Source organism: Quercus lobata, chromosome 5 (assembly GCF_001633185.2).
Source record: "Quercus lobata isolate SW786 chromosome 5, ValleyOak3.0 Primary Assembly, whole genome shotgun sequence".
Classification (NCBI taxonomy): domain Eukaryota; kingdom Viridiplantae; phylum Streptophyta; class Magnoliopsida; order Fagales; family Fagaceae; genus Quercus; species Quercus lobata.
The window spans coordinates 59,996,205-60,008,583 of NC_044908.1; the positions used below are offsets into that span (position 1 = coordinate 59,996,205).

At 37.9% G+C, this 12,379-nt stretch overlaps 1 protein-coding gene across 1 annotated transcript; it reads right to left on the reverse strand.

Annotated features, from left to right (window-relative positions):
• Positions 1-9,745: 9,745 nt before the first annotated feature.
• LOC115989180 (WRKY transcription factor 28-like) lies at positions 9,746-12,128 on the reverse strand. Its single transcript, XM_031112841.1, has 3 exons — positions 11,444-12,128; positions 11,215-11,358; positions 9,746-10,612 (listed from the first exon to the last, which is right to left on the reverse strand). Exons 1-3 carry the CDS (start codon positions 11,884-11,886, stop codon positions 10,255-10,257), a joined length of 945 nt encoding a protein of 314 aa, XP_030968701.1. The 5' UTR covers positions 11,887-12,128; the 3' UTR covers positions 9,746-10,254.
• Positions 12,129-12,379: the final 251 nt, after the last annotated feature.

The window sequence follows — 12,379 nt, forward strand, 5'->3', positions numbered from 1 at the left end:
AGAAGGATCTTTGGACGTGGTATGCAAGTTCTTTCCATATATAGATGCATGAGTGGAGAACACGCAAATGGTGTGGGACTAAGTCCAATCCATTGTTGGTATTCGATAACCTAACGGGTACTTTCTTACATGATGGTGAATGTGAGTAGAAAGCATGGTTGAAATTGCGTCATAATCAACCCGAAAGGAACCTAGTACTAGAAGAGCAATCCAAACCCAAAGGGTTAAAGGGGACTGATGAGCAATCCAAAACTCGAGGGGTAAAAGGGGACTACTGAATGGAAATCCAAGCTCGAAGGGTAAAAGGTGATTGATAGGTAATCCAAACTAGAAGGGTAAAAGGGGACCGATGAGCAATCTAAACCCGAAGAGTAAAAGCAGACCGAAGGACAATCCAAACCCAAAGGGTAAAAAGAGTTAGAAAAATTTCTCAGTCAAAATATTTCTTATTAACTACCCCTTATTCTGTGGTCATTAGGATGCCCGACAAGTCACAAAATATGACAAACAATTTTGGTTTTGTAGCGGTCTACCTCGGGGTTTATGTAACCTATAAGGGCAAAACGGTATTTTGAAGTGCGTAGGGGACACATGATATCTTCTGATTGGGCAACTTGAATAGTCGCGTTGCTTCATTTCTCACACTTCTTCGCCCTATAAATAGCTCATTACCTCTACACTAACCTTACTATTTATTGTTTTTACTTACACCGTGTGGAACTTTTATTCATCCGTTAGTTAGACCCGTCCGTTTTAGAGATTGTCCATCACCTATTAAACCGTCAATTCTCTTGGGTAAGTTTTTGCTTTATTTAAGGAGGTCATTTGGACCCTTAACGCTGAACTCAAGGCTTAGAAGGCCAAGATCGTCAAGCTTGAGGGGCATGCCCTACGGGTTGAGGAGATGATGTAGGAGAACTTTAACCTGGCAATGGAGCTAGCTGCTCTTCGTGAGCACATAGAGGATGCCAAGGCCAAAGCCATCGCAAAGTTTCAATTGTCCCAAGCATACTTTGACAAGCTGGGGGCAGATTTTGGGGAATGTTTTCGCCATTTTTGTGAAAGAGCCACTATACTCTTCCTAGACTCAGGTTTAGAATTTACCCATTCAAATTAATATGGATGCAACTGTCCCGATGACTCCTTGGTCATCGATCCACCCTGTTGGTAGGACTTAGTTTTAAAAAAGTGACCAAGCACCTGTCAATTTTTCTTAGTCATCAGTCCACCCCATAGGTAGTACAGTTTGAATAAGTGACCAGGCACCCATCGATGTCCTTGGGCGTCAATCCACCTCGTAATTAGGACTTAGTTTTAATAAGTGACTATGCACCCATTTATGTCCTTGGTCGCCGGTCCACCCCGTAGGTAGGACTTAGTTTGATTGAGTAACCAAGTACCTATCAATATCCTTGGTCATTTGTCCACCCCGTAGGTATAACTGTTTTAATAAGTGACCAGGCACCCATTGTTGTCCTTGGTTGATGGTCCACCCCATAGGAAGGACTTAGTTTTAACGAGTGACTTAATTTTAACAAGTGACTAGGCACTCATTGGTATCCTTGGTCACCAGTTCACCCCGTAGGTAGGATAGTTTTAATAAGTGACCAGACACCTGTTAGTGTCCTTGGTCATTGGTTCACCCTGTAGATAGGACTTAGTTTGAATGAGTGACCAAGCACCCGTCGATGTCTTTAGTCGTTGGTCCATCCCATAGCTAGGATTTAGTTTGAATGGGTGACAAGCACCCGTCGGTGTCCTTGGTCGTTAGTCCATCCTGTAGGTAGGACAATTTTAATATATGACCAAGCACCTATTAGTTGTCCTTATGCACTAAACAAGTGATCCTCTAAGCATTATTATGATATCACTAAGCAAGTTAGTTTATTGATTGGATGAGTATAATGGTCATCTATCAAGAGTGCCTCATCGATTTAGACGAGTTAGTGTCTACGTTGTTCGGCGCGATGAGTAGGGTACCTGACAACCCCTTGATACATGATGACCATCAAAAGGGAATGTGTCGCATGGTGTCAAGGAAGGTACCTAACGACCTCTTAATACATGACAACCATTAAGGTGGAGTGTGTCGCATGGTATCAAGGAAGGTACTTGACGACCCTTGGGTACTTGATGAGCTCTTGGTGACTAAAGACTCTTTTGGTGAGCTTATGATATTTTGGTGATCGAAGACTCTAGGGTGTTAGAAAAATTTTAGGGATGGTGAAAATATTCTTTATCAGTTTCCCCCATTCCTAGGTCGTCACATAAATGGACGAGTGCGGAATATGAAGGATTGCATTGTAAATGTCAAAGTGTTAGGGGCTCTATTTCTTGCCCCCCATTCCATGAGCATTTAGTGTACTCTAATTGAACAACTACCACTTATGCATATCGATGATTTTCTAGGTCAGTTTTTTGGGTCACCTTAGCAACTTAATTGAAGGATCGTTACTTGAGTCGATTTTCATCATAGGATTGCTACTTGAGTCAATCAACATTTGAGGATCCCTTGGATCATTCGTCACCTTCGTGAGTTAGATTGCTCGTCACTCTGGTGACTTGGACCATTCGTCACCTTTGTGATGTAGTTCATTCGTCACCCTAGTGATATGGTTAGAGGATTGCTACTTAAGTCAATCCTCTTTGGAAGGTCCCTTGGATCGTTCATCACCTTGGTGACTTAGTTAGACAATCTCTACTTAAGTTGATCATCATTGGAGGATCCCTTGGATCATTCATCACCTTGGTGACTTCATTCGTTCATCACCCAAGTGACTTTATTGGTGGCTTTTTTTGTTCATCTGTTCCCCTTGTAGGTAAGAAGACTTAAGTATTCATCCTTTCCACTTGGCGATGACATGAATTTGATCGTCCACCCATAGTTGATTTTGTTCATTGTCCTTCTCTCTTGGGGATGACTTTATGTTGGACCGTCTGCTCGTAGGTGATTTTTGGTTGTTATACTTCCCTTTTGAGGATGACTTTACATTGGACCATCCAACTATAGGCAAATTTGGTTTTTTGTCCATCCATAGGCAAGTTTGGTCATTGTCCTTCCCCCTTGGGGATGATTTTACTTTGGACCGTCCACTCATAGGCAACTTTGGTCGTTGTCCTTCCCTCTTAGGAATGACTTTATATTGGATCGTCCACCTGTAGATGACTTTGGTTGTTGCCCTTCCCTCTTGAGGATGACTTTATATTGGACCGTCCACTTGTAGGCGACTATGTTTTTCCATTCATTCGTAGGCGAGTATGGTCATTGTCCTTCCTTCTTGGGGATGACTTTACTCTGGAAAGTTGATTTTGGTTGTTGTATTTCTCTCTTGGGGATGACCCTACGTTAGACCATCCACCTATAGGTAGGACTTAGTTCTCTTCCTTTCTCTTCATGTAGTCATGTGATAATTTATCGAGAATTATGCCTTTATTGAATTAGGAAAAATACATGGAATAGTAGATTAGGTGTTGGAGAGACACTTTGTAGTTTATTAGAAAAACTGAAAGAGAAACTTAAAACATAGTTTTTAGTTGATGAACTACTGGTAATACTTCCTCAAGTGCTCGGCATTCCAAGGGTGATATAGCCTTCATCTTCCTTTGTTGTGAACTCGGTGACAAAGTCAACCAAGGCTTGGGCTTTGATAGCTGTTCTTGGACGGTACTGTACGTCAAACTCACTTAATTCTATTGCCCAAAAGACTATTCGTCCAGCTGCTTCTGGATGGTTCATTGTCTTCCACAAAGGCTTGTGAGTTTGGATCACTATTGTCTTCTACAATGACTTGTCCATCTAAACGAGGGTTGTCTTGTCTTTTCCTTTTCTTTGTCCTGCCCCCTTGAGTTATCACAGCATCTTTGACATTCATGTGATTGGTGGCTTTGTATAGCATTTTTGCCATCGTCTCCAGGTCATTCTTATAAATGGAGGAGGAATTCCCTAGAACATAGCCCGTTGGTGAAGACTGTGACTAACACCTTGTCATCAGCTTCGTCAATCAAAAGGGTTTCCCTGTTGAATTGAGCTACATAGGACCTCAACCTCTCATCTTCTGGTTGCTTGATGTTCAGGAGACTTGCTGAGGACCTCTTGTATCTTTGTCTGCCAATGAAGTGTATGACGAAGTGCCCACTCAGCTCCTTAAAAGTTGAGATGGAGTTTGGAGTAATATTGATGAACCATACTCTAGATGATCCTTTAAGCGTGGTTGGGAATACTCTCCACATTATCTCGTTGGGCACGCCTTGCAAATGCATGAAAGTTTTGAACGACTCTAGGTTATCGAGTGGATCTTTTGACCCATCGTATGTCTCAACCTAGGGCATTCAGAACTTGGGCGAAAAGGGACTAGATGTGACCTACGCCGTGAAGGGGGAGTCAGTACGATGGACCAGTTCATCCAGGTTAGTTAACACTTGTCCTTTCATGGCATTCATCATCACGTCCATCTAGTCTCTCATATTTTGCATATCTTGCACCATGTGCAGTCACTCTCCAGTTCTGATTAACAATCAGTATTCTCCTATCAGTTGCATCTGTTGGTGACATTACTGTCTTCTTAATCTTCTTTTTTGCATTGGTCACCCGTCAAGAGATGACTGTCGTTATGCTCATTGTTATGCTGCTCGTCATGTTGATTTTTGGTCTGGGTGTAACATTCATTCATAAGGTTCATCTGTTGTTCGAGATCCTGATTTCCCTGGGTGAGTAGCTTAACGACTGCGACAAGGGTTTGCACTTGCCTCTCCAAGGCGTTTGAGGGGTTTTCGGCCTCTAGGTTGGTGGTAGTCATTGACCGCATCTAGACCATGCAACTCTTTGTCTTAGAAGCGGTGATATGGTCAATCAATCGACTCCCATAGACGGTGCCAACTATTGATGCACAAAATTGTTAGTGAGTTAACCGTCCACACGTGTGGTAATTGAAGTTCTTGAAGAACAAAAAGAACAAAGAACCTATGAGAGCACTGATGGGATGCCGGCCAAAGACCTTCTGAATGTTAAATTAGTAATAGAAGAATCTCTAATAACTCGAAAGTGTAAGAGTTAGGAAATTTCACATACCTTGAAGAAGAGGAGACTTGGTGCTTATATAGTAGTGTAAGGCTAACTAAGATCCCATGAACGTAGGATCTTTCCTTGTAGGAAAGATCTGGAGTTAATGTTCCAAAATCTTAGGGTTTTACTTCCCATACTAGAAGAATAAGAAAATGTAGAAGGATCTTTGGATGTAGTGTGCAAGTTTTTTTCTATATTGGGATGCATAAGTAGAGAACATGCAAATGGTGTGGGACTAAAGGGTAATCCAAACCCGAAGGGTAAAAGGGGACCGATGGGCAATCCAAACCCAAAGGGTAAAATGAGACCGAAAATTTCAGTCAAAATATTCCTTATCAAGCACAAATTAAATAAGAAACGATAGACCAAACTTAGGAGGAAAGCCCCATGAATGACAAACATGGATGAAACCTTCAAATAAAAAGACATAAGGGTCATTAGGTAACATTAAAAGAATTTTTTTTTTTTAAAAAAAAAGGCTCAAATTAAATGAGAAACGATTGACCAAACTTGGGAAGAAAGCCCCACAAATGACAAACATGGATGAACTTCTCATCCCCAAACTCCCACAAGTGGTGCTTTCAACTACCACAATAGATGATGAAGAAGGCATCCTTCCGTACAAGGTTGGACAAAGGGAAAGTATCGATCACTTTGGTATACGTCTCCTAGTTAGTGAAATACCAATGCCTAGAGGACCTAGACGAGCCTGTAGCAAGATAGGAACTGTCGATAATAAGTATGTTAGTCCCTTTGCTACGAACTTACAATATCATGTGATGAGTTTAGGAAAATCAATTAGTCATCCACCTTAATGGGCAACATTAAGTCATTAGCAAGTCATTAAAGATAAGAAATAATTCAAGCACATTCAATATATTCAATGACGACCGTTACTCAAAGGCCTTAAACTCCCATCAAGACAATGGCCATTACCCTCGAGATAATAATCACCTACAATTATGTACAACAACTATCCAAATCACCTATAAAAGGAACCATCTATCTCACTTGCTAAAGTACAAGAAAAATGCTAACTATATACAAAATATATGGACTGATACTTACTTAAGGGTTGAAGGCTCCCCACCAGGCACAACCCTGTGATCTCTTCGATCAACTAGGTTTTTTCTTGCAGATTTCACTAATATAGCTTCATTAACACTTGAAGTATTATAAGTCTAATAAAAAAAAGAGACTCTAATTCTAATATAGTTATAGCATTTGAATAAAATATAAAATATGAATAGAGTAAACTAGATTAATTAGTTAATTTGTCTCATGCATGTATCTTTAACAATTCATAAAGACAAAAGCATGTTGACTATATCAAAATTCGAGGGTAACAATAATTTTAATTTATCATAGGTAAAGAAACTATTACTGATACAAGACCGTTAAAAGCTATGAATTAAACGATTGACTCAACTAACAATTTTGGGTATTATCATCATGCATGCAAAAATGGTTTGCGAGGGCAAGCTGGTTGGGGGCAAGACCAATTTTATGTCACAACTCCTTGACAAAGGGTTGGAAGGGAAGCCTCAAACTTGCTGAAAGGTTCGCTTTGTATAACGCCAAGTCCCCCACTTCAAATAAATAGTCCCTCTCGTCATGATTAGGAAGCCTCAAGAAAACACCACCCTTAGGCCTTAGGGACTTGGTATTTCTCCCTTACCTTATCAAAATGCTTTTCTCCAAATCAGCTTTGATATTTGAGTGATTCGAAGGACTCAACCTCTTCATTTAAACCGGACAACGCCCTAAGAGACTAACCTACCTTCGATAAGGCCTTGCCACTGACTTAAGCCTCCTCTCATCAAAGACGAACTTCATCTCAGTAGGGGTAAAGCCCATTTGAACGACTCACCCAAAAAAAAAATTTTCTCTTAAAGCCATTACTTTCTTAAATAAACTAAGGGTGCTCACTGCAAGATCCAATAGAGGGAAAGGCTCTGCCCAAATGTCATAGAAGGCGCAATCAAAAGATACAAAATCAAAGTTATAGACACTTTTTGCGGAACACGAAAAAACAGCACAATCTTGCAACGCTAAAGGGAAGTCCTACCTAGTCTGGTGTGAAGAAATTAAGGTTTTGTTGGTTTGATGGAAGAGGAAGGAAAAGAAAAAGAAAGGAATGACTTTCCTTTGTTTGGTTAGAAATGAAAACAAGAAGAGGAAGAATGAGAGGGAAAATGTTTTCCTGGAATTCATTATTTTTTTCTCCTAAAATTACTCTTATACTCTTAAAAAGTCTTAACTACTTTTGTGAAATGACATTTATATCCTTATTAATTTATAATTTAAAATGATAAAATTATAAAGTATTTCACATCTTTCCTTTCTCTTCTTATATCTATCCAAACACTCTCGATGAAGTACTTTCTTTCCCCACCCTTTTTCCTTTCCCTTCCCTTTTCCTTTCTCTTCTCTTCCCTCCCCTTCCACTGAACCAAACATAGCCTACGAAATGAAAGTAGAAAAGACTCGTCCAAGTAATGATGCAATGACAGCTCAAGAGAGGTGGAGCCTTGGGCCCTGGACCTCAAGCCTCTGGCGGTGTGAAGAATTTTGAAGTTTGTTTTGGACTTTGAGGAATGTTTTGATTGCCCAAATGTTGAAGCATTCTAGACTTTGAGGAGTCTGCGTTGGAGTTTCTTTTGGACTTTTAAGGAATATTGAAGCTTTCAAGCCTCTTGTTGCGAGTGTTCTGTTTCATGTTTTGTGTGTGTGTGTGTGTAGCCTGTAGGCTAGGTGATCTACTGAGATTTCAGACATCATCACACGTAAAAAATAAAATAAAATTCTACTCCCAAGTTCTTAAGAAAAACAGTTACAAGGTTGATGCATTTTAATGTCTTACCTACAGCTCCACTAGATAAATTTTATTAAAATTTAAGTGATTGAATACTGTGAAGAAAGAGAGATGGGCCAGATTTTGATTTTTAGTTATGTATTTTGTAATGCTTTTTTTTTGTATTTTAATGGTAGACACAAGCTTGGATTTTTACTTTGTAATACATAATTAATTTCATATAGGAAAAGTGATACTTTTAAAACCATAAAGTGGACAAAAGTATAAATGACTCAAATTACATTATGGCAATATGTAATTATTTTTATTATTAATTTTTCTTTTATTAAAAAAAAATTTAAAAAAAAAGGTTGCAGAGTTGTCACCATCATCAAATGAGAACGGAGATGTACTAAATCATGGGGAAGTTGTAGAAAGTTGTAGAAACACGTTTCTGCACCTCTCTTGTTCTAGACGACTCTTCAATAGTACTTTGTTTATTAATCATGTGTACGAGTACTATTGCATTCTCCTATATTCTATTCCAATAAAGCATAATGTTGGCAAATTCAGGCCTATCAGTGCACCTAGATGCGCCTAAACATGTGTCAATCTTGTATGATTGAACACTTTAATTAGCCCTATAAATTTAGGCAATTACTTGATGCTTCCGACACATATCTAAGCTCAATTGTTTAAAGCATAGCATAGGTGTCCAGAATTTTGTTAAGTTCTGCGAATAATGGCTCAAAAGTGAAAACACATAAGCAATATCTATGTAGGATTCATTAGGAAGCAAAGTAAAGGATTTTACTTATGTCTTCCTTTCTTAAAGGGTTACTTTTAATGCTTTAGACTGCACTTACTGTTCTTGGACATGCATGTTCGGATTCTTCGGATAATCGGATGTCCTGTGGAACTGTTTCATTCATTCTTTGCTCCAACATTGGTACTTCATATTTTGTAGTGGTAATAAGAAATGTGTTACATACATCACATAAGTTTTGGAGACAAAATGGGAGGAAAAAAAAAGGTGCATAATAGATTTATAATGGCCTTCAATCTCAATGGTAGGATTCCTTCGATGAAATAAAATATAAATTCATAGGTCTACCCAAACAAAGTGAAATTCTTACCTTAAACCCAACCCAAACAAGGTTCATTTGCATCTCAAATCTACAATGGGATTGGATGGGGCAGGTACCATTAACCCCATAAATTGTCACCCATAAAACCCAATCGTCGAGCTATATAGTCTCTTTTCCTTTTCTTTTTTTCTTTTTTTATTATTTATTCATTATATGTTCCAATATCAAGAAAATATTTGACTAAAAAAAGTAATTAAATATGAAACAAGCCAATTTTGAAATATTTACTTTTCATCAATTTACATCAATCATCACCAGCCAAATTGACACGGTAAAAAGAGAAAATATCTTAAGCATTGGATATATATATATATATATATATATATATATATATGAATCTAACCAAAAACCTTCATAATATGTATGGCTTGAAACCAGTGACGATTAGGCCTAGTTTGAAATTAATTTTTTCAAGATGAGTAAATACATATTTAAGACTTAATATTTCATTCTTAAAATATTATTCTTGACCGTTTTCTATTTGACTTGCCCCCTTTTTTGGTGAAATAGTGTGCCGACATTTTATTTCATGTGAGAAATTCAAACGTAACGTTGAAGATAGAAACATGAAGTCTATCATTCCTGCATTGTCCATTTGTAACTCAATGGACAAGAAGCCCATAACTAAGTTGCGATTTGAACTTGACAAGATGACCAAAATCTTTTCTATTTTTCCACAGAGGTCTTCTCGAAGCATCTTTATTAGCATATAAGAAAATAAAGTCATACAAACTCTGAATATTCAAAGGCAATAAAAATCCTTTTTATCAATTGTGATAAATTGATCTAAGGACAATGGAGGAAAAGCTCTCCTATTTAAAAATCCTCATGAAGGAGATACATGCTCCGACTGGGACTGAATATGTAGTACAAGCATGTCTAATATTGAAACCCCACTACTTCACTACACTACCAACCTCATCTTCTCCCATACATTTCCCATAGTGGCAATTCAAGCAAAATTACATTCAATCTAAAGATTCAACTTCACTTCTAAATTGGACATGTGAACTAGGATTTTTCTTATCCGACAATTATCTCATGCATCTAATATAGGCATCATTCTTCTCAGTGTATGGGTCTATCATTATATGAGATATATCCATATAGAGAAAAGATACATATATTCAAATTTAAGAGAACTCCTCATCCATATTAAGAAGTGAAGAAAAATATAGCTACTCAAGGAAGTCAGAAAGATGGAACTAACTTGTGAGTATATGTACAATGAGAGAGAAAGAGAGAGAGTTTCATGGCTCTTGTTTAAGGAACATAGAAGGTATTATGTCTTGTAATAGTCCATAGTCCGGAAGTTGATACTGCTGGTGAGGATTATTCATAAGGTTCTGCGAATAAATGGAGTTTGCGCCACCTTGGCTACCCATTTGAGGCATTTGAACATAGAAGTCTTGAGGAAAAGTTGGTCCCCTTATCTGTGGTGTGAACATGGAAGGTGGGAACATTGCAGCCGCATTTCCTCTAAGTGTTGCGGGTATTGGGTGGTTGTGCTGACCTTCATATGTTGTAATCACAGTAGTTGGGTCTTGAAATGACCTCTCCACGCGTTTCTTGACTGTGCATTTCTGAGTAGTGCACCGGTAATAGCTCCTGCATGCATTGGAATTGCCAAAAATTCATGTTCTTGAAGACATAGAAAGAGAGTTATCATGATCCTTTTGGTTGCTCAAAAAGATGAAAAAGCAAACCAAAAAAAAAAGACTCAGAATCTGACAACAATGTAAGGTTTTCGTTTACTTTTCCATTAAGGAAGTTACGTGGTACCAAAAATATAAAATCCACTTTTGTGGCGAAGTAGTAGGAAAAGGACGAAACTTGGAATCTTAAGACAACATAGTCAAACATCATCTTTTTAATAAAACTTCCAGTTCCATTTGCTTTCACATGTATCAAAAGGAGTATTAAAGAATTAATGGAAGCAGCTAAGCAGATTATAAATCTAAAAATGTATCCATTAAAATTTTAAATAATACGCTATCAGGATCATAAAAATAAAAATAAATAAATAAATTTTCAGAAGAAACATAAAAATAAAATCTTAATCATAAAATTGTTGTCTCCATTATTTGACTTAAAATGGAAGAGATGCCATTCCAAACAGATATACAAGCATAACCATTAACCAAGTTGTATGAAAAATTATGGCTTCCAACAGGTCTTTACAGTTGGGTGCAAGAAAATGATAAACCTACCTTGGATAAGGGCTATTCTTGACAGCCTTTTGTCCATATTTTCTCCATCTATATCCATCTTCCAGATGATCAACCTCACTCTTGGTCATAAAGGCAAACCGTGGCTCTCTTTGCTTTTTCTCTCCTTTCTTCTTTGCTTTTCCCCTGTTGATTTAACCATCAATATTAATTGCACCATCCTAGCTATATGTGAAAATATTTAACCATAGATAAGAACCAAAAAACTTACACTTTCTTAGAGCTTTCCCCTCCATCTTCTGATTCTTTTGGCTGCCCATCTTTCTTACTCTTGTCTGAATCTTCTTCTACACCAGCCTCTGTTGAAGAGGAAGAGATGGAGGAGTTTTGAGTCACCAGATTATCACTACCACCCCCACCACCACCACCACCTAAATCTCCAACATCTATCGGCTTTGGGTTGCCTTCCACTGAAGAAAATACTTCAGAGGATGAAGGTGACAATCCAAAAGCACTTGCCAATGAATTGTAGTCCATGGGTCCTTGTAGACACTCAGTGAAGCTCATATAAGAGGGATCAAATCCTTGTGAATTGTAAGCTGATGAACCAGCAATGGTAGGGGGCTTTTGATTGTACATGCCAGTCCCACTGGCAAGGTGTTGATTGTCTTGGAATAGGTCATGGTAGTAAAGGTCTCTAGGTTCATCAGACATGGGGAAAGAAGGAATTAAGGCTTTGACAGAAAGCTTTCTAGAGGTCCCTTTGTTTTGTTCTAAGACTTCTAGTTTATACTTATCTATCTCCTAGTGTGGTTTGAGTTTTATATATATCTTGGTGAAGGAGTAGTCTAGGTTTGAATGGGACTTTGCTATAATCACTTTATAAAGGAGGTTGACAAAACAACCTCCCAATCAGATGACCAAAAAGTGCCTTCTCAGACTGAAACATTTCAGGTCCATGCTACTCTCATCTATATATGTACTAAAGTGAGTCTCATTTAGTTTCTGAATTGGCCTATAAATACTAAACATTTTTTACTATATTCTTTTGGTAATAAATAAACAAAAGATGAAAAGACAATAGACCCTTAATCTAATGATGATTAAGATTCTTGCTAGAATATATATTTCATTCACCACACCTTCCTAGAGATAAAACTTACTCAGTATAATACTTCTTACCGATAATGTTTAAAATAAAATAGCA

What these genes read in the sequence shown, in the direction of transcription:
- LOC115989180 (XM_031112841.1), bottom strand. Translation starts at nt 11,886, where the DNA reads ATGTCTGATGAACCTAGAGACCTTTACTACCATGACCTATTCCAAGAC. An exon ending in GGGGAAAGCTCTAAGAAAGT is followed by an intron (nt 11,359 to 11,443) that starts GTAAGTTTTTTG and finishes TTAAATCAACAG; the next exon opens with GGGAAAAGCAAAGAAGAAAG. An exon ending in AAGAATAGCCCTTATCCAAG is followed by an intron (nt 10,613 to 11,214) that starts GTAGGTTTATCA and finishes CAATGCATGCAG; the next exon opens with GAGCTATTACCGGTGCACTA.